This window comes from Microcaecilia unicolor, chromosome 10 (genome assembly GCF_901765095.1).
Source record: "Microcaecilia unicolor chromosome 10, aMicUni1.1, whole genome shotgun sequence".
NCBI lineage: Eukaryota > Metazoa > Chordata > Amphibia > Gymnophiona > Siphonopidae > Microcaecilia > Microcaecilia unicolor.
In genome coordinates this window covers 45,396,696-45,418,929 of record NC_044040.1, presented here as the reverse complement: position 1 = coordinate 45,418,929, position 22,234 = coordinate 45,396,696, and the positions used below count along the sequence as shown (strand labels likewise).

At 43.6% G+C, this 22,234-nt stretch overlaps 1 protein-coding gene across 1 annotated transcript in view; it reads left to right on the top strand.

Moving 5' to 3' along the window:
- Nucleotides 1-22,234, top strand: part of BRD1 (bromodomain containing 1) — a 306,498-nt gene that overhangs the window by 146,578 nt on the left and 137,686 nt on the right. The window contains 1 exon segment of the mRNA XM_030215730.1: nucleotides 10,505-10,999. Coding sequence (XP_030071590.1) covers nucleotides 10,505-10,999 — 495 coding nt within the window.

Below are 22,234 nucleotides of genomic sequence, written 5' to 3'. Positions count from 1 at the left end.
CCTGCATCGGGGCGACATCAGAAGGCTGCGTCGGCGTCGGTGTCGAGACCTCCTCGGCTGCTGATGTCGTCGGACGGTGGTGCTTCGTCTGGAGTGCAGGTGAGGGCTGTCCATTCCCCTGCTGGTGGCGGTGAGCCTTCGGATGGGTCTCCCCCCATTCCGAGGGCTCCTGCGGTACAGCCCCCCCGAGACCAACCTCCTTCGGTCTCGGCCCCGAGGAAGCGACGGCTGGATTCTACGTCCTCCTCGTCGGTGCCGGGAAGCTCCGGTGACATGCTTCGTCCCAAGAAGTCGAAGAAGCATCGTCACCGGTCCCCTTCCCATGTCGGCACCGAGAGCTCTGGGTCGCCGAGGGAGTCGGCACCCAGTAGGCATCGGCACCGAGAGGACCGCTCGCCCTCTGTTCAAGAGGTGTCGATGCACTCCCCTTTGGACAGCCCGGAACAGCCTCCACACCCGGAACAGACTCTGACATCGACGCCTGCATCGGCTTCCATGCCTTTTTCTACAGCCGCTCTCAACGAGAGTCTCCGGGCCGTTCTCCCAGAGATCCTGGGAGAGCTGTTGCGCCCTACCCCTCCGGTACCGGGGGTGCTTGCGCCACCGGTACCGTCGAGCCAGGCGCCGGCTGGCCCATTGTCCGGGGTGAGGTCTCCGACATCGGTGCCGCTTGCGGTACCGAGTCCGGTAGCCTCCCAGGAAGGCTCCCCGACTACGTCGGCGGAGGGAGCTTCGCCGGTGCGGGCGAGGGAGTCTACCTCTCGACGCTCCCACCGTAGCCGTGGTTCCACAGAGTCGAGCCGGGCATGGTTGCAGACACAGGTCCGTGAACTTGTGTCTGACACCAATGGTGAGGCCTCGTGGGAAGAGGAAGAAGACATCAGATATTTCTCTGACGAGGAGTCTGAGGGTCTTCCTTCCGATCCCACTCCCTCTCCTGAAAGACAGCTTTCCCCTCCTGAGAGCCTGTCTTTCGCTTCCTTTGTCCAGGAGATGTCTACGGCCATCCCCTTCCCGGTGGTTGTGGAGGACGAGCCCAGGGCTGAAATGTTTGAGCTCCTGGACTATCCTTCTCCACCTAAGGAAGCGTCCACAGTACCCATGCATCATGTCCTCAAAAAGACATTGCTGGCGAACTGGACCAAGCCATTAACTAATCCCCACATTCCCAAGAAGATCGAGTCCCAGTACCGGATCCATGGGGACCCAGAGCTGATGCGCACTCAGTTGCCTCACGACTCTGGAGTTGTGGATTTGGCCCTAAAGAAGGCCAAGAGTTCTAGAGAACATGCTTCGGCGCCCCCGGGCAAGGACTCTAGAACCTTGGACTCCTTTGGGAGGAAGGCCTACCATTCTTCTATGCTCGTGGCCAAGATTCAGTCCTGCCAGCTCTACACGAGCATACACATGCGGAACAATGTGCGGCAGTTGGCGGGATTGGTGGACACGCTCCCCCCTGAGCAAGCCAAGCCATTTCGGGAGGTGGTCAGGCAGCTGAAGGCGTGCAGAAAATTCCTGGCCAGAGGGGTGTATGACACCTTTGATGTTGCGTCCAGGGCCGCTGCTCAAGGTGTGGTGATGCGCAGACTCTCATGGCTGCGTGCCTCCGACCTGGAGAATAGAATCCAGCAGCGGATTGCGGACTCGCCTTGCTGTGCGGATAATATTTTTGGAGAAAAAGTTGAGCAGGTGGTAGAGCAGCTCCACCAGCGGGACACCGCATTCGACAAGTTCTCCCGCCGGCAGCCTTCAGCCTCTACCTCTACAGGTAGAAGATTTTTGGGGGGAAGGAAGACTGTTCCCTACTCTTCTGGCAAGCGTAGGTACAATCCTCCTTCTCGACAGCCTGCGGCCCAGGCTAAGCCCCAGCGTGCTCGCTCTTGTCAGCAGCGTGCGCCTCAGCAAGGCCCCTCTGCTCCCCAGCAAAAGCAAGGGACGAGCTTTTGACTGGCTCCAGCAGAGTATAGCCGACATCCAAGTGTCAGTGCCAGGCGACCTGCCAGTCTGAGGGAGGTTGAAAGCTTTTCACCAAAGGTGGCCTCTCATAACCTCCGATCAGTGGGTTCTCCAAATAGTCCGGCAAGGATACACCCTCAATTTGGCCTCAAAACCTCCAAATTGTCCACCGGGAGCTCAGTCTTACAGCTTCCAGCACAAGCAGGTACTTGCAGAGGAACTCTCCGCCCTTCTCAGCGCCAATGCGGTCGAGCCCGTGCCATCCGGGCAAGAAGGGCTGGGATTCTATTCCAGGTACTTCCTTGTGGAAAAGAAAACAGGGGGGATGCGTCCCATCCTAGACCTAAGGGCCCTGAACAAATATCTGGTCAAAGAAAAGTTCAGGATGCTTTCCCTGGGCACCCTTCTCCCCATGATTCAGCAAAACGATTGGCTATGCTCTCTGGACTTGAAGGACGCCTACACGCACATCCCGATACTGCCAGCTCACAGACAGTATCTGCGATTTCAGCTGGGCACACGTCACTTCCAGTACTGTGTGCTACCCTTTGGGCTCGCCTCTGCGCCCAGAGTGTTCACAAAGTGCTTGGCTGTAGTAGCAGCGGCACTTCGCAGACTGGGGGTTCACGTGTTCCCATATCTCGACGATTGGCTGGTGAAGAACACATCCGAGGCAGGAGCCCTGCAGTCCATGCAGATGACTATTCGCCTCCTGGAGCTACTGGGGTTTGTGATAAATTATCCAAAGTCCCATCTTCTCCCAGTGCAGAAACTCGAATTCATAGGAGCTCTGCTGGATTCTCGGACGGCTCGCGCCTATCTCCCAGAGACGAGAGCCAACAACTTGTCCCTCGTCTCGCGGGTGCGAGCGTCCCAGCAGATCACAGCTCGGCAGATGTTGAGGTTCATGTGACTCCCATGGCCCGCCTTCACATGAGATCTGCTCAATGGACCCTAGCTTCCCAGTGGTTTCAGGCTGCTGGGGATCCACCTGTCCACGAGTTTTCTCAAATCCCTGTATTGGTGGACGATTTGGTCCAATTTGACTCTGGGACGTCCTTTCCAAATTCCTCAGCCACAAAAAGTGCTGACCACGGATGCGTCTCTCCTGGGATGGGGAGCTCATGTCGATGGGCTTCACACCCAAGGAAGCTGGTCCCTCCAGGAACGCGATCTGCAGATCAATCTTCTGGAGTTACGAGCGATCTGGAACACTCTGAGGGCTTTCAGAGATCGACTGTCCCACCAAATTATCCAAATTCAGACAGACAACCAGGTTGCCATGTATTACGTCAACAAGCAGGGGGGCACCGGATCTCGCCCCCTGTGTCAGGAAGCCGTCAGCATGTGGCTCTGGGCTCGCCGTCACGGCATGGTGCTCCAAGCCACATATCTGGCAGGCGTAAACAACAGTCTGGCCGACAGGCTGAGCAGGATTATGCAACCTCACGAGTGGTCGCTCAATTCCCGTGTAGTGCGGCAGATCTTCCAGGTGTGGGGCACCCCCTTGGTAGATCTCTTCGCATCTCGAGCCAACCACAAGGTCCCTCAGTTCTGTTCCAGGCTTCAGGCCCACGGCAGACTGGCATCGGATGCCTTCCTCCTGGACTGGGGGGAGGGTCTGCTGTATGCTTATCCTCCCATACCTCTGGTGGGGAAGACTTTGTTGAAACTCAAGCAAGACCGAGGCACCATGATTCTGATTGCTCCTTTTTGGCCGCGTCAGATCTGGTTCCCTCTTCTTCTGGAGTTGTCCTCCGAAGAACCCTGGAGATTGGAGTGTTTTCCGACCCTCATCACACAGGACGAAGGGGCGCTTCTGCATCCCAGCCTCCGGTCCCTGGCTCTCACGGCCTGGATGTTGAGAGCGTAGACTTTGCCTCTTTGGGTCTGTCAGAGGGTGTTTCCCGCATCTTGCTTGCTTCCAGGAAAGATTCCACTAAGAGGAGCTACTTCTTTCTGTGGAGGAGGTTTGCCGTCTGGTGTGACAGCAAGGCCCTAGATCCTCGCTCTTGTCCTACACAGACCCTGCTTGAATACCTTCTGCACTTGTCTGAGTCTGGTCTCAAGACCAACTCTGTAAGGGTTCACCTTAGTGCAATCAGTGCATACCATTACCGTGTGGAAGGTAAGCCGATCTCAGGACAGCCTTTAGTTGTTCGCTTCATGAGAGGTTTGCTTTTGTCAAAGCCCCCTGTCAAGCCTCCTACAGTATCATGGGATCTCAATGTCGTTCTCACCCAGCTGATGAAACCTCCTTTTGAGCCACTGAATTCCTGCCATCTGAAGTACTTGACCTGGATGGTCATTTTCTTGGTGGCAGTTACTTCAGCTCGTAGAGTCAGTGAGCTTCAGGCCCTGGTAGCCCAGGCCCCTTACACCAGATTTCATCATAACAGAGTAGTCCTCCGCACTCACCCTAAGTTCTTGCCAAAGGTTGTGTCGGAGTTCCATCTGAACCAGTCAATTGTCTTGCCAACATTCTTTCCCCGTCCTCATTCCTGCCCTGCTGAACGTCAGCTGCACACATTGGACTGCAAGAGAGCATTGGCCTTCTATCTGGAGCGGACACAGCCCAACAGACAGTCCGCCCAATTGTTTGTTTCTTTTGATCCCAACAGGAGGGGAGTGGCTGTGGGAAAACGCACCATATCCAATTGGCTAGCAGATTGCATTTCCTTCACTTACGCCCAGGCGGGGCTGGCTCTTGAGGGTCATGTCACGGCTCATAATGTTAGAGCCATGGCAGCGTCGGTAGCCCACTTGAAGTCAGCCACTATTGAAGAGATTTGCAAAGCTGCAACGTGGTCATCTGTCCACACATTCACATCTCATTACTGCCTGCAGCAGGATACCCGACGCGACAGTCGGTTCGGGCAGTCAGTGCTTCAGAATCTGTTCGGGGTTTAGAATCCAACTCCACCCCCCTAGGCCCATGTTTGTTCTGTTCCAGGCTGCACTCTCAGTTAGTTGGTAAATTTTTTAGGTCAATCTCAGTTATGTCCTCGCCGTTGCGAGGCCAAATTGACCATGGTTGTTGTTTTGAGTGAGCCTGGGGGCTAGGGATACCCCATCAGTGAGAACAAGCAGCCTGCTTGTCCTCGGAGAAAGCGAATGCTACATACCTGTAGAAGGTATTCTCCGAGGACAGCAGGCTGATTGTTCTCACAAACCCGCCCGCCTCCCCTTTTAGAGTTGTGTCTTCCCTTCTCTTTGTCTTGCTACATATGAGACTGGCCGGCACGAGCCGGTTTGGGCGGGAAGACGGCCGCGCATGCGCGGTGCGCATCGGCGCACGAGGACTAGCAAAGGACTTTGCTAGAAAGTGTTCCGATTGGAGGGGCTGCCGTGGACGTCACCCATCAGTGAGAACAATCAGCCTGCTGTCCTCGGAGAATACCTTCTACAGGTATGTAGCATTCGCTTTCAGATTTGTAGTTCAGATTTGTAGTTCAGTAATTCTTACTAGACTGGAGTACTATAATATCTATTTGGGACTGCCAGTATATCTATTGAAAAGATTACAGACAATCCAGAATGCGGTGGTTTGTTTGATTTATTCCCTTAGAAAATCAGACAGAATTACAAGTTTCTATAGAAGACTACATTGGCTTCCAGTTGAGGCCAGGATAACTTTTAAACTAGGATGCATGTTGTGGAAAATCATGCAGGGAATGGTACTGCAATACTTAATATCTCTTGTACACTACGCGGTAGGAAGAAAGTTATATAATACTTGTAATTCTCTTCTGTTTGATTTTCCGAACCCTAAGGGTATCTCTAGGAAGAAACATTTCATATGTCTGTTTGCATATCAAGCTGCCAAGTTTTAGAAATCTTTGACTATTATTTTACGGTTTTTATTATGTTATGAAACGTTTAAGAAGGGCCTTAAGACTTTATTCTCTCAATATGTGGATAAGAAATAGTGGGTGTCAGTTTTGTTATATTTTCTTTAAACATGTTACATCCTAGGCATTTTGTGTTCTAGAGTCTTTCTGTAATTCACTATGAACTATGCAAATAGAATTAGCGGAATATAGAAAAATAAGTGTAACTGTAGGCTCCAGGGAGATGTGTAAAGTATCATCTGTATAATATACTGTTAATCAATAGGCACTAGAGAAGACTTATGTAGAATAACTCTACTATAGGTTCTCAAGTCTAATCATTATGTTATCAGTAGGTGATTAAAAGTCTCACTTACACACACAGAGTGACACGGGCTGCACATACTGCAGCAGGACATATTTATCCACTCCTGCCCTAGCTGAGATAATATTTAACCATCTCTCTGACCTCATGTGCAACTTTCTTTAAATTATTCTCATTACTTTCTAACTCTTACTCTTATCTATATGTTCCATCTTTGCTTATACCCTTCACTGTCAGTTAAAATGTTGTATTACATATTGTGTTGGCATTGTAAGTAGCATACTATGCTATACTTTGTATTGTTGTTTGAATATTTTTTCTGTAATTGCCTATTGCTCATGTTTGATCTATTACTGTACACTGCCTTGAGTGAATGCCTTCAAAAAGGCGGTTAATGAATCCTAATAAAAAAAAAAATAAATGAGATGGTTAAACCATAATGAAAGTTATGAAATTTAATACAAGCAGCAGATATAGGGGAGTGATACCTGTGTTTTCTTATGAAGACTCTGCATTTAAAGGGTTCAGTAATAAGGCATATCTGTACAGATGTCTGTAGTATTCCTGAATGCTAAATGGAAAAACAGAGGAATATGGGAAGATAGTTGTTAACATGGGGAAAAATATCTAGCACACCTGTGATATGTAGGTTTCCCTGAGTTGGCCTTGTTGTAGAAAAAGAAATCCCATAAGAATGATGTGGTGAACCTGAAGTATGCCATCAGCTGTCTGCTGTCAAAGATGTAAGTAAGATGATTATAGTCTGTATTCGATCGAGAGGCTGTAATTAAAGAATGACGCAGGGATAAAGTTTGTCCCTGCGAACTCAGTCCCATCCCTGCGAGCTCTGTTCCTGTCCCCTCCCTGCAATCTCTGTAGGACCCCATCTGCAGAAGCCTCCAACTGTTCTGATTTTAATATCATTTTATTAAAGTATAATAAGAAACAATATTCTGTTCAACTGTCGTTTTGTAAATCACAAACAATACAGAATAAGGTTCATCAAAATCCCTGTCTCCCCTTACAAATATCCCCTCCACTATCAGGAAGACTGAACAAGCTAAATTTACAGAATGCTAAATAGAATAGTCGTGCTAACAGAATACCTCAGTCACACACACAGAACGCAAATGCCAAATACATAACTGACCAAAAATTATAAACATATATTAACCTAAAACCACAAGAAGCCACACCACAGAAATAGAAAGATATGCATTTCCTCCTAAACCTTGCAAAATATAAAGGTCACATATGCCAGAGATGGAGTTAGGGGAGTGCAGCTAGGACAGCTGTCCCCTGGCCAGAGAGAGCCTTAAGCCTGCTGGAAGCTGAAGGCGTGGCCTTTGGGGGTCCCACCTTACCCCCTCTCCAGACCCCCTTCTCTTTGTTCAAGACATTAGCGTAAAGCTGCTATAGATCTCTCCCATTTAAATAAATCCACAAAAAGAATACTACACGGGAATAGAAAAGAAGGAGAGGAAGAGAAAAAAAAGAAGGGAGGAAAAAAGGCCATTCAGCAATGCATATGAGAGAGAGAAAAAAAAGTCCTGAAGTATTTTCTATTTAAGTTTCAAGTGTTCCTATGGCAATGTCTCTACTCCCACTATTTAGCTCCTGAATTTAACATGAGAGCCCATCCTTTTTGTTAACCAACATACCCTTGCCACAAGAATATTTCCTTGAAGCAGTGGAATCGCTGCAGTTCGTTATTACTTTAGATACTGCATTCATCAGGAAACATCCCACATAAAATTCTTTTATTTTTCTACGTACATCAAAACAAAGTTTGGGGTCATTTTTTTCCCGAAAGCTAAAGAACTGCTCATCTTTTCTGTAGAGAGCCTATAAACATGTGCAAGGCAGCCAAGTGTAAATTAAGTGACTGCAGGTACAGAAGAGCAGAAAGCCTTCTGCATTGCTCAATAACAATTGCACAGACCTTTAGGTCCTTCAAAATGGTCCCAAAAATAAAACTGAAGTAAACAACCTACGACTCTATGGTAGCCAAGCTTGTTAAGGCATCCTCTCAGCTCTGTCTCCCCGGAATATAATTACTAATACTATGCAGCTGGATAAAAAAGCAACTGTGAATCGCAGCATTTCTGTTAGTGATCTGGTACCTTAGCGTTTTGTTGGTCACTTGTGTGTATGTGATATTTTATTTGTCTGTTCCCAGAGCATAGAATTTGTTCAACAAGATATCCTTCCTTGCCTCTCTATTTAATAGGGGAGGCGGGAGATTTGTTTCTGTTAGCAACTCTACCTTATGCAGTGCTGCCTGAGCTGGAACCTGCCGCCTTCTGATCAGTGTTGCCAGGTGGGCGGTTTTCCGCGACCCGCCGCGGGAGATTTTTGCCCGCGGCGGGTTGCAGTTTTTTGGGCTTGTTTTGGGGTCTTTCGGCGGGTTTTTTTGTGGTTTTTCGGGCCGCGGGGGCGGGGCTAGTGGCGTTTTGGGTGGGGTTAGTGACGTTCTGGGCGGGGCCGATGACGGGGAGGCGGGGCGGTGACGGAAGAGGCGGGGCCGATGACGGTGGGGGCGGGGTTGATGACGGTGGGGGTGTCAGGGGCGGGGTTTGACTTTGGGCGGGTTTTGGGCTGGTTTTGGGCTCGTTTGGGTGGGAAAAAAATTTTCCACCTGGCAACCCTGCTTCTGATGCAACTTCCTGTTTTTGCTAAACAGGAAGTTGCATTGAAAGATATGACCCGGCAAAGAGAAGGTCCTGAAGCAAGCCTGTGGGGATCAGCGTCGGCTCAGGCAGCACCTGCATAAGGTAGAGTTACTGCGGAATGGAGGGAGGAAGGCAGACACGGAGATGCCAGACCTAGAGAAGCAGTAACCGCAACTTGTTTTTACCGAGGGAGCAAAGCTTTTACCATTCCTGTGGGGCGGTGAAAAGTTTTGCTTCCACACTGGTAGTAAGCGGGCCAATTGTTTTTCTTTTACCTGGATTACTGCGGGTTACTGCAGCTCCCTGTCCCCATGTCATTCTCTAACTATAATAAGTAATATAATCATAACCATCCCTTCCACCCCCTTCTAGACTACTTTAAAGGTGGTCTTCTATTGGTCCCTAGAAGTGGCATTATTGCACACATCCAGCCACTTTGTTTCTGCATGGGCGAGACAGGTCAGAGGGGAAGCTTCAAACCAGGCTACAAGCAGCATATGTTCAATTCTTTTGCTGCCAAGGGGTGATGTTGAATTGTGGATGGGGGGAAAGGTTCCAGATCACACCGAGGACAGAGGTTGGGAGTGGAAGAGAGCAGAAATGGGAGACGCTGCAATGCAATCGATATATTTTTTTTAAATCGCAATTAAATTTTTCCAAGTCGTGATTAATTCATCCCTAATATATACATATATATGTATAAAATATGCACATGTGTATATGGTAGGCAGATATAAATAAATCTGTATATGCCTTGAGTATTTTTTTAATGTTTTGAATGACTAATGTGTCTGATGTCTTTTTTTTTTTATTTTTTTTAACGAACACCATTTTAGATCCTTAAACATTTTGGCTCAATTTAATTTTGAAGGAAACACTAGAATAAGATTTTCATGAGGAAGTATGACACTGACTAGTGCTCAAATTTATGATTACCGTAACTTTTTTTTTCCAATTCATTATAGGGGGTAATTCTACATGTAAGCGCCTCCAGATAGGTACCCCAATGCTGCATGGCAAGCACCTATTCTATAACAGCATCTGGGTGCCCAGTTTTTGTTATAGAATTCTGTTACCTGGTATCTGCATGCCTTACATTTACACACTCATAATTACACCAGGCATAGACCATGTGTATACCTCCGTAGATTTTTGTCATTTTTATATGCCTTTATAGAATGGGGCTTAGGCATGCTGCTGGCACTTTCATGTAAGTATACACTTACTTGCATTGGTGCTAGTATTCTGTAAATTTATATGTCCCCATATACAGAATTGTCTTCACTTGTATGTATGTGTGTTTGAGCAGTGTCAATTGATGTACATTCACAGAGGCTGATGAAATTCAAAATTAGATAATTTCCTATGCCTGCAACATTTTAAGCAAAATTTTCAATATTTTTAAAAATTGAATATTAGCATTTGAGATGGCTGTAAATAAAGGTTTAAAAATGATGCAGTTAGAGTATCTCAACAAATGCAATTCTATAGAACAAAAATATTTATTTAATTTATATCTATTTATTTTTTGTTACAATTGAAGTTTAACCTCCACATTACAAAAAAGGAAAACATTTTGCTGGCAAGAGTTTATGTATTAAAACATTGATGGCATATGTTCCAAATCTGAGCTTTCATAATGGGCTTTAATATTAATAGCACGTTTTATAGTATATCTTATAACAGTTTTCAAAAATCATACTTTATTTATAATTTTTCAGGAGATAAATCTCCCCCTAAACTTGAACCATCTGATGCATTACCTCTGCCTTCAAACTTGGAGACTAATTCAGAACCACCAACCCTCAAACCAATAGAACTCAATCCAGAGCAGAATAAGCTTTACAGGAGAGTTACATTTGATAATGAATCATGTAGTACTTCTATTCAGAAAGAAATGATAAATGGACACACGTCAGAATATTTACTTAACAACAGTAATCTCAATGAGTCAACAGTTTCTACAGTAGCTGATTCATCATGTGATGTAAACAGATGCACATCCATTCTGTTCCACAAATCAAAAAGTGTAAGCCCCCAAAAGTCTGCAAACAACACTGAAACGCAACCAGCTTCTCCACAGCTAGGGACCAAAACTTTTTTGTCTGTAGTCCTTCCAAGGTTGGAGACACTTCTGCAGCCACGAAAAAGATCAAGGAGTGCATGTGGAGATTCTGAGTTGGATGATGAATCCCCTGTCAAGCGCTTAGATACAGGTAAATGTTAAAAACTTTCATGTTACCTTTTATTAAATATACATATACACGCACACACAAAATTTATGAAGACATCATGGATACAGTAAAAATAAGCTTAAACCTTTGTTATGTATATGTTTAGGAGTTAGGATTTTAATTTTGCCAGACTCGCAGCCCACAGACTCTGTACTGTCAGTTACTGATTTTCTTTTCATTGGCAGTGGATAGACAGTATAGTGGTTCTGTATGGTTTTTTAAGTCATACGAAAAGTGGAAATGACTGTTCAGCTGCAGCTATTAAATAAAGGAAGTCTGCTTTGTTGGTTGGTTCAAGTCCCTATTGACAGGTTCTATGCCTTGCAACATACATATTGTGAAAATTGGAATCCTTAAGTATATTTAGGATGTCGCTTGAAATCTGGGGGGAAAATATCAGTTAATGTTATTTTCCTTACAAAAGCAAGCCTGTGTGATATGCCTTTAAAAAAAAGCCCCTATTTTTTTATGGCAAAAATGTTTCCTTAGTCCACATTTATCCATGCTTTCTGTTTTTATTACAGTACATCCTTGCCATTGTAACTTCTTATCTATACTGTTGCTTATGTTAATTTTTTGTCCCTTTTCCCTATTCATTCCTTTTGTTTTCCTTCCTCAAAATACTCATTACCCATTCTGTTTTTTGATGTCAACTTTTTATCTACATACTCTTATATCCCAGTTATTAATTAACAAGGCAGTTCAGAATCAAAAACAATAGCACTTAAACTGTGGGCCCTATTTACTAAGCTGCGCTATAGGTGCGCTAACTCTAGAGACAACCATAGGAATATATGGGTGCCTCTAGTGTTTAGAGTGTGCTAAAAATGCTAGCGCACCTTAATAAAATAGGGCCCTATATGAACAGTGATGTCCACCAAGAGCCTCCTTTCATTTCACCTCTGCCATTGATGCATTTGTGTTGAACATAAATTCTGTATCGTATGTCAGTTTCACAGATACCCATTTACATTCATAGCCATTTATTGGTTAAATATGTTTATAAAACTAGATATAATCTTTATTTATGGATTTCCTTGTTTTATATCATACCAAAGTCTGCCAAATGTTAGCAAAATAAAATTGTCATGATGTTTTGGCACAGGCATGGAAGCTTGTTTGTGTCACAGATTAGCTGTCATGGGGAGTGTAGCATGAATGAAGGTAATACTAATACAGCACAATGCTTATTATATCTGAGAGGCAATATAAGAAAGTACCAAGCTGCTGTGCATTTTACTGCTAGATGGATAACTGAATAATGTGCAAACCAAATTAATTTTCAGTTTTCAGGTTGACTTGCGTTTTCATTTTATAGTGTTGTAAAGTAAAATACATTGATTTTTTTTTCTAAGCTGTAATGTGTACATAATTACTTGATCATGGAGAAGTTTAGAATGTCTCAATTTCTATTCATTTCTAAACAGAGAAAAGAACTGACTCCATTGCCAAAAAAAGCCTGTTTTTTACCATTTGTGGAAAACATCAGGTGTCCTCTTAAAGTCCATCCAGCAAACAAAAGTCCAATTTGGGATTACACAGAATGTTTCAGTTTTTGCCTTTTTTTTTCTCCAAAGACAAATGACATGAAAATAATGTCTAGAAAATTCCATGCAGGCAAAGGAATGTCATCTGCATTATAGGAGCATATAACGAATTGCAAAAATGGTGAATATTTACAAAAGCTGCTTATTGGCTTGTCCCTGAAGTAATTTAAAATTGAAAAAAGACTTTAAAAAAATATTTGCTCATGGCAATCAAAGTGAAATAATGTGCTGTCTTTTTGGTGCTAATAAGGATTTTTCAGCCATATTTATATGAAAGAACACTACATCCTAGTTAACAGATTAATCATTCATTCTGTCGTATCCCAGATGAATATTCTATGTCTTTTTTTTTTTTTTGTAAATTCAATTGTTTGAACTATGTACTGTTTGGCACTTCTTCACTTTTTATATACATCAATGAAAAGTTTTGTATTCTCTTAATTGAACATTTTTGCTCTCACATCTATGCTTCTAGCCCAAACTGCATACTACTAAACACTAACTACTGGCATCAAGGCTTAATTATTAGGTTATTCATGAAAATGTATTACTGGGGTGAAATTAAGAATGGCATCCAAGATCAAATGAAAAGAACCAGTTCTGGCTGCCACTTGATATCAGCATAAAGATTACGGGTTTGTGAAGAATACAAAAATAAGGTAAAAGAAAGAAACTTCAGCAATCCTAAGTAGTCTGTTGCTGAAACCATTTTGAAGTGGTCTACCTAATACCTATTCAGTAATACTAGTACAATTTATATGATAATGTGCTTTGGTATATGTCAGGTTTTAATGTCATGTTACCAAGCCAATACTGTAATTTGTGACAGGAAATTGATCACCTTTTTACGTGTATTTTGGTAATCTCTGTGTCAAAAAAAAATAAAAGTAAAGGCAATGTAAACCTGTTTCTCCATCGACCAGCAGGATGAATCATGCACACAGGTGGGTGATGACATCCAGTGGTGCCAGGATGAAACAGCTTTCCAGACTCGGAACTAGTATATAGTTCTGAGCATCTGTGACTCTTCCTACATGCAGCAGTTCAATCAGACTTGTCTTTTTGCTCTGAGTTAGCCTAGTGGTTAGTGCAGCGGACTTCAATCTTGGAGAACTGGGTTCGATTCCCACTGCAGTTCTTTATGACTCTGAGCAAGTCACTTAACCCTCTATTTCCCCAAGTACAAATAAGTACTTGTATATACTATGTAAACAATTTTGAATGTAGTTGCAAAAAAACACACACAAAGGCGGTATATCAAGTCCCATTCCCTTTCCCTTACTGAACAGACACCGAAAGAAAGCTTTCTTAACATTTTGATTGAAGCATGTTCTCCTGTCTTTTCTTTCTGTTTTGGGGCATTTTTCATTTTCTTAGTTATTTTTATTCTTATCCCTGCCTTGATGTGCTTATTCTTGTGCTGACATGAGGGACTATGGTCCAAGTAAAATCCAGGTTTCGGGCTCTACTGGACCTCTGGAAAAAAAAAAAAATAGCCGGTAAGTCTCCAGCCTGTCATTTTCTTGCACCTATCTCACTATCAGGCTCGTATCTGAAAAAATTGTTTAAACTGATTCTGCAAACACATGAAGAGGAGAGGCATCCCAAAAAATTTAAAAATTTTCAGTGCAGTTCCACAGGCTTTCTCCCTCCATGTTGCATCTTTGACGCAGTTGCACTGGTCTGAGCAAGAGGGACTCTGCTTTCCATTCCAGCAGGAGGCGGAACTTCACGTCTTTGGATTGTAAGTTTATAGAAGCTCCAAAGGCCTCAGTAGCAATTCTTGTCTGTGGCAGACTCTAATATGCTGCTGGGAAGGAGCCCTGGCTCTTGGCCCATAAAGGGAGTCATGTTCCCATTATTATACATGGTGCAGTATATGTATACTATGTTACAAAAGATTCAAGGAATTTTAACTTATTTCCCTGCTTGGACTCAATCTGAAATAGCATTGGTCTTATTGGTGGTTGACAAGATCACCTATTGCTTCAAGTCACTGCAGTAGAGCCTATTCCATTTCCACATAGGAATCAGGTTCAGGTCAATACTGTTGATCTGAAAGATGAGAGGGGGGAAATATGTTCCATCCTGGACCTCAGAGAGCTCAACCTTTTTCTTCTAAAAGAAAAGTTAAAAATGAGCTCCCTGCCTCATGATTTTCTTCTGCTTAATTAAAGGGGATTGGTTACATATGCTAGATTTCAAGAATGCTTATACACCAATTCATCCAAGTTTCAGGCAGTATCTTCACTTCATTGTGCAGAGCAATCACTGTCAATCCAAAGTCCGCCCCTTCAAGTTTTTCTCATCTCCATTGGGGGTCCAATAAATGTTTTGTAGTTGCAGCAGCCCACTTACACAAGCAGGATTTCCTGCCTTTTTTAGGTCTTGATGATTGGTTTCTTGTGGTGCCATCTCTAGATTGTCCATGTCCTTAAGATACAGACCATTAAACCAATTAAAGTCCCTTCAATTCCTTCAATTTCAACAAGTTAACATTTCTACCTATAACGAAGATTACTTTTATTCAAGTACTTTTAGATATAGAACAAGCAAAAGTATGTCTTCTGCAAGACAAACTACAAAGGCTTGTCTGGTCTGCACAGAGTGTTCCATGTTACACTTGGGTCATTGCCAGCTGGGCTACATGGCCTCTGTAGTGCATATAGTCCCTTTTACACATCTCAGAATAAGAAGGCCTCCATAGGACCTCAGGTTTCAGTGCAATCAAACTTTTATCCTCCAAGATTTACACATTGGCTTCACTGCAAGCTATGTTAGTGGTGGACCAAACAAGGCAAAGGACTTCCCTTTACATCACAGGAACATCTTAGTGTACCTGCCATGGATGCTTCCAGCCTGTGTTAGAAGCATCCGTGGTAAAGTCTACCTCAGCCCTTGACCTATGCAGGTCACTTGGTCAACAACCAAAGATTCCTCATCACTAAAGAGCCTTACACAGAAAATGTTTTTTCCAGAAGCAGTCACTTTGGCTAGAAGAATCAGTGAGTTTCAAGCCTTAGTTGATATATTTTTATTTATTATTTATATATTGCCAACTGTAATCCTGAGCAGTGTACAAAGTTGACAGGAAGTACCAAGCACTTAAAAATAAAACAATTGAATACATAACATAGCAAACAGGTAAGCTACATTTCCTATATAGAAGGTATAGAATACAAAAAAATTAGGGCTGTACACCGCTTAAAAAGTTTTAATAGTGTGGATAAGTATGACAATTTTTAATCACATGGTTAATTGCATAAAGTGTCCCCCTCTCATTTTCACTTGTATAGTGCAAAATATAGGCTGCAGATGTAAATTCTCAAAACTGACATTCTGTACTTCAGTTACTAAACTGAAAATAAAATCATTTCTCTTACCTTTGTCTTGTGATTTTATTTTTCTAATCATCTTATTCTCTCTGTCTGATGCTGTTCCTCTGTCTGTGCTCTATTTTCAGGGCTTCCTCTCTCCTCACTACTTTTCTCTCCTCCTCTCTTCACTTCTTCCCTCCAGCCACCCCGCGTTCTCTCCTACCCCCCCCCCCTCTCCTCCAGCATCAACGGCCTTTTCTTTCCCACCACCCTTTGACTCTCTCCCATCTTCCCTCCTGCATATATTTTTGTCTCCTACCACTGACCTCCTCCCCTCGATGCTCCTGCAGCTTGTTCTCTCCTACCCCCGCTGCTGCACACTGGCTGCCTTTTCTCTCCTGCTACCCCGTGTTCTCTGTCATTTCATTCTTCACTCTGTGCGGCCCTCCGAATTTGCCTTGCATATATAGTGGCATTAAGCACATGCTGCTCCGCTCATCTGTAACCGGAATTCTCTATCTCTAGTGTCTGACTCCTGCAGCAGGAATCAGGAAGTTTCATCAGAGGAGGCGTAATGTTAGAGAGGGAGGGCTCCAGTTAAAGCAACAGACCAGCTTGTGCTTAATGCCGCTGTGTGTACAAAGCAAGTTCGGAGGGGGGGGTGCGGGCTAGGAGAGAACAAGATGCAGGAGCATTGGGGAGGGGGGCAGTGGTAGGAGAGAAAAATATGCCAGAGGCAGGAAGAGTCTGGGAGAGGAGAAAAGAGAGGTAGCGTAATCAGGAGCAAGCAGCTTGACATGATTAATGTGTTAAAATTATTAATGCTACTACTACTTATTTCTATAGCGCTACTAGACGTACGCAGCGCTGTACACTTGAACGTGAACAGACAGTCCCTGCTCAACAGAGCTTACAATCTAATTAGGACAGACAAACAGGACAAACAAGAGATAAGGGAATATTAAAGTGAGGATGATAAAATAAGGGTTCTGAACAAGTGAACAAGGGTTAGGAGTTAAAAGCAGCATTAAAAAAGGTGGGCTGTTAGCTTAGATTTGAAGACGGTCAGAGATGGAGCTTGACTTACCGGCTCAGGCAGTCTATTCCAGGCATATGGTGCAGCAAGATAAAAGGAACGGAGTCTGGAGTTAGTGGAAGAGAAGGGTGCAGATAAGAGAGATTTACCCAGTGAACTGAGTTCCCGGGGAGGAATGTAGGGAGAGATGAGAGTGGAGAGGTACTGAGGAGCTGCAGAGTGAATGCACTTATAGGTCAATAAGAGGAGTTTGAACTGTATGCGGAAACGGATAGGAAGCCAGTGAAGTGACTTGAGGAGAGGGCTAATATGAGCATAACGACCCTGATGGAATATTAGTCGTGCAGCAGAATTTTGAACAGATTGAAGAGGAGAGAGATGGCTAAGTGGGAGACCTGTGAGAAGCAACTTGCAATAGTCTAAGCGAGAGGTGATAAGAGCGTGGATGAGGGTTCTGGTAGTGTGCTCAGAAAGGAAAGGGCAAATTTTGCTGATATTATAGAGAAAGAAACGACAGGTTTTAGCAGTCTGTTGAATATGTGCAGAGGAGGAGAGGGAGGAGTTGAAGATGACCCCAAGGTTACGAGCTGATGAGACAGGAAGGATGAGAGTGTTATCCACAGAAATAGAGAATGGGGGAGGAGGAGAGGTTGGTTTAGGGGAAAAGATAAGAAGCTCAGTCTTGGTCATGTTTAGTTTCAGATGGCGCTTGGACATCCAGGCAGCAATGTCAGACAGGCAGGCTGATACTTTGGCCTGGATTTCGGCTGAGATTTCTGGTGTGGAGAGGTAGATCTGGGAGTCATCAGCGTAAAGATGATACTGCAAGCTAAACCTTTTAATGCGTTAAATATACAGCCCTAAATCAAATGAATAACACTATTAAAACACATCACTAAAAATCCCAATAAATTAGTGAGTATTAAAAAAATCTAAGCAAGGGTTATACACAATTTCTTCATAATATGATGAGTTAAGAAGATTACACCAAAGGTAGTTGTCCTTTTTCACTTTACTAAAGAAACAGTATTGCTTACCTTCTATTCTAAATCTCCATAGCCTGAAGTGTAAAAGGGCACTCACTTATTACCTAAAAAAGGCTGAGTCCTTTGCAAAGTCAGTGCAGATTTTTCTCTCTCAATTCCAACAGACTGTGTATTCCAGTGGCAAAGTCAGGGCCAGACCACAGAATGAGACAGTTGCACTGGTTCAGGGTGCCAAAGCTCAAGGGTGCCGAAAGCCTGACTCACTGCCCAAGTCTGTAGTAGTAGTAAGTCTTCACAGTGTTGAGCGCTTATTTTGCTCTCACTGCTGTGCTGTCTTTTCTGTACAGCTGCCATCACTGCCGCAGGTTTTAATTCAAGATGGGTACTTCTGTTCTCTGTTTAAACCTGGGACGTTGCCAGTTGATGAACATTGTTGGATGGGCTGGAGTCAAGCTTTTCAAGGGCTTTGACATTAACTTCAGAAATTTTAGAACAAGAACTGTGCTGGGTAGACTTTTACAGTCTATGCTCTGAAAATGGCAAGGACCAATCAAGACCAGGTAGGTGTACATATAAAGTATCACATACCATATTTAATGAGTTTATCTTGTTGGGCAGATTGGATGGACCGTACAGGTCTTTATCTGCCATCATCTACTATGTTACTATGTATGTATGGAGGAGATCACAGTGGTAAGAGCAACAGTTGCTCTCCCCCTCCCTCCACTCTGCTCTCACCACTCACCACAACCCCTGGAGTCAGAGCTGAGCAAAGTATACACTCATTAATTGGCCAGTTTCCTGTATTCAGTTATGCTTGTTAAATTGGTGTTCACTTAACTGAACTGATCTTCATCAAATCAGAACCACTGCTGCTGCTATTATGGTTATTATGACTTCTTGAGCCAATTGGCACAAGGCAGACAGATGCATGTTTCACATGTGTGAGTCTGATCAGTTCAAATTCATCTCTGACACCATGGGATGGTAGGATGCAGTGTTAGGTGGTGCCATTCTCATGCCTGGATAAAGGAGGGGGGGACTGGGCTAGTTACCCATCTCTGTAAAAACAAAAAAGACTATGGAAACAGACAGCACGATGCAACTATAGCTCCTTTGAAATCCACTTCACTGGAGAGCATCTACAATTCAGCTGCACAACTCCTCTTCAGACTACTGCCAGGATTAGTTATTGGAAAAATGCAAAAACGCCCCTCAATCCTTGGTAAAAATATATATCATATGTTACTAAGAGCCAAAGATCTATGCTGTTGAAAAGACATGAAACAGGCTAACAGCAGTAAAAAGCGAAAAACTTTTTAATACTTATACAACAACGCTCATATTATAAATCTATAACTCAGTCAATATTTTTAAGAGTACCCTCAGAAATATCCACCTCTTTTAAGGCAGTATCAAGTTTTGCCAGGTGGCATAGCACATCTTTCATAGGGCTAACTCTTATTCATAAGTGTAGGTGCTATTGCCTGAATCAAAAAAACAAATAATGTAGTGCACAGTGTTGAATAAAAAAACGTGAACTTATCTTTAAACGTTTTTTTAAAAGGAATACTCTGCTTGCTTGTCCAGCTTGCTTGCTGTGTTCTTCCCAGCAACAAAATATAACTGTCCAAACGGCTTCCCCTGGTGACACCCGACACCGCGGGTTTCAACACTTTCCTCAGGGACTTGGGTTAAGGCCATCCGATGCCTCCATTCAAGCCAGGTACTGTTGGCTGCACCATGGTTGCCATTATCACTGGATGCACTGTCGCAGCTGTTTTATGGGTGCCCTTTATGTGACTAACACCAGCAGTCGCTCTGATGACATCACTGCAATTAAAAAATACTTAATTAGAACAACCTGTTGTGTCGATGATCACGCAAATAACTACACAGAACAGTTAGAAACACTAAAAGTGATTGTAACAAATGAGCATTAATATGACGAAAGTTGATAGTCAAATCATAGAGTTCCACTCAATGTTTCCATTCAGTCCCCGAGGGCTAATAGTCTGTAACTTGTATATCCACCATTGTTCTCTGCGAGTTAATACTGCCGCTCGATCTCCTCCTACTGCCGAATCCGGCACGTGATCAATAATAAAGCATTGCAAATCAGAGAACACATTGAGGCATATTTTCAAAGCACTTTGGGAGGCTAAGTTCCATAGGTTTCTATGGAACTTTGGGAGGCTAAGTGCTTTGAAAATATGCCTCATTGTGTTGTAAACAGTGCAGGACTAGTGGTGCTGTCAGATTCTTGTCGTAAGACGGCTTTTGTGTTCCACTAATCGAGTTCTCATTTTTCTTATTGTACGGCCCACATAGTATAAAGCACAAGGGCAGAAAATAATGCAGATTACAAAAGATGATCGGCATGTAGTGAGATATTCCACTGTAAAGGTTTCTTGGGTGCCCATGTGTGTCCATTGTTAAAGTGTACTTGTTTGAGAACAAATCTGACATTCACCACAAGGTTTGTGGTGCCCCTGAATGGTATGTTGGTTATTCTGAGTACACGTCGTGTGCACCAATTTGTCTTTAAGGTTGCGACCACGCGTATACGCTATGCATGGGTGTTGCTGGAATACTGGATGAAATATCAAAACTTGCCAGTGCTTATGTATCAGCCGTGCTATTTCTGGGGCCAATGTAGAAAAACACAAACCATCTGGTCCATTTTTTCTTTAGATTTCTCTAATAACAACAGAGGGCGCTGGGCATACCATGCTCTCTTATATGCTTGTCGTATACACTTACCTGAATATCCCCTCGCCTGTAGTTTAGATGTAAGCTCTTTAGCCTGGGCTTTAAACGCCTCGTCAGTCGTGCAAATTCTGCGCAAGCGCAGGAACTGCCCAACCGGAAGAGACCATTTCAATTTGTGGGGATGATGACTACTAAACAACAGCAGTGTGATACGTTAGAGAAGTCCAACGTCAAATTATGGACACTCAATATTATGAATTATTACCTGGAGACCCCAAACTACACTTACAAGCGACAATTACTGAAATCGTGGATGTTGCAGTGCAGAAGGGATCATTAACTAAAGCTGAATCCAGATTTTTGAAATCTCCTCACCCACGCACTCCAGTTTTTTATACTGTGCCCAAGGTACATAAAGATCTTTCCCAGCCAACTGGTCGCCCTATAGTGTCCCTGATGGGCACCATTTTGGAGCCATTGTCAAAAGTGTTGGATTATTTTTTGCAACCTGATGTCAAATTGGCCAAATCATATATACAAGACACGGCCCACTTTTTGAGATGTCTTCAGGATATTGACAACGTTTCTACAGAAGTAATTCTTGTTACATTGGACATTGAAGCCTTATATTCTAATATCCCCCAAGAGGCTGCACTGAGGATTGTAGAGAGGACGTTGATGAAAAGATCGGATGGCGAGAGAATTCCTACTGCTTTATTACTGACTTTTGTGGAACTGGTTCTAAAAAAGAATTACTTTGACCTGAAATTCTACCTCCAGAAAAAGGGTGTTGCTATGGGCACTGCAGCGGCCCCTAGTGTGGCTAATTTATATGTGAGTCACTTTGAGGAATGCAATCTGTACCAATCTGACTGGTATATTGAGAACATCACACACTGGCATCGTTTTATTGACGATGTATTTTTCTTGTGACATTCCACTGAGGAACAATTGGATTTATTTTTGGATTGGTTAAATGGCATTGATGCCAATCTAAAATTCACCATGAAAAAGAGCTATAATAATATTGCCTTTTTGGATACTTTGGTATATAAGTCACAGGGGCAGCTATAGGTTACGGTTTATCATAAACCTACTGACGTAACACACTGCTTTTGTTTAGTAGTCATCATCTCCACAAATTGAAATGGTCTCTTCCGGTCAGGCAGTTCCTTCGCTTGCGCAGAATTTGCACGACTGACGAGGTGTTTAAAGCCCAGGCTAAAGAGCTTACATCTAAATTACAGGTGAGGGGATATTCAGATAAGTGTATACGACAAGCATATAAGAGAGCATGGTATGCCCAGCGCCCTCTGTTGTTGTTAGAGAAATCTAAAGAAAAATGGACTAGATGGTTTGTTTTGAGTTTTTCTACATTGGCCCCAGAAATAGCACGGCTGATACATAAGCACTGGCAAGTTTTGATATTTCATCCAGTATTCCAGCAACACCCTTGCATAGTGTATACACGTGGTCGCAAACTTAAAGACAAATTGGTGCACACGACATTTACTCAGAATAACCAACAGACCATTCAGGGGCGCCTCGAACCTTGTCAGTTTTGTTCTCAAACAAGTACACTTCAACAATGGACATACATGGACACCCAACAAACCTTT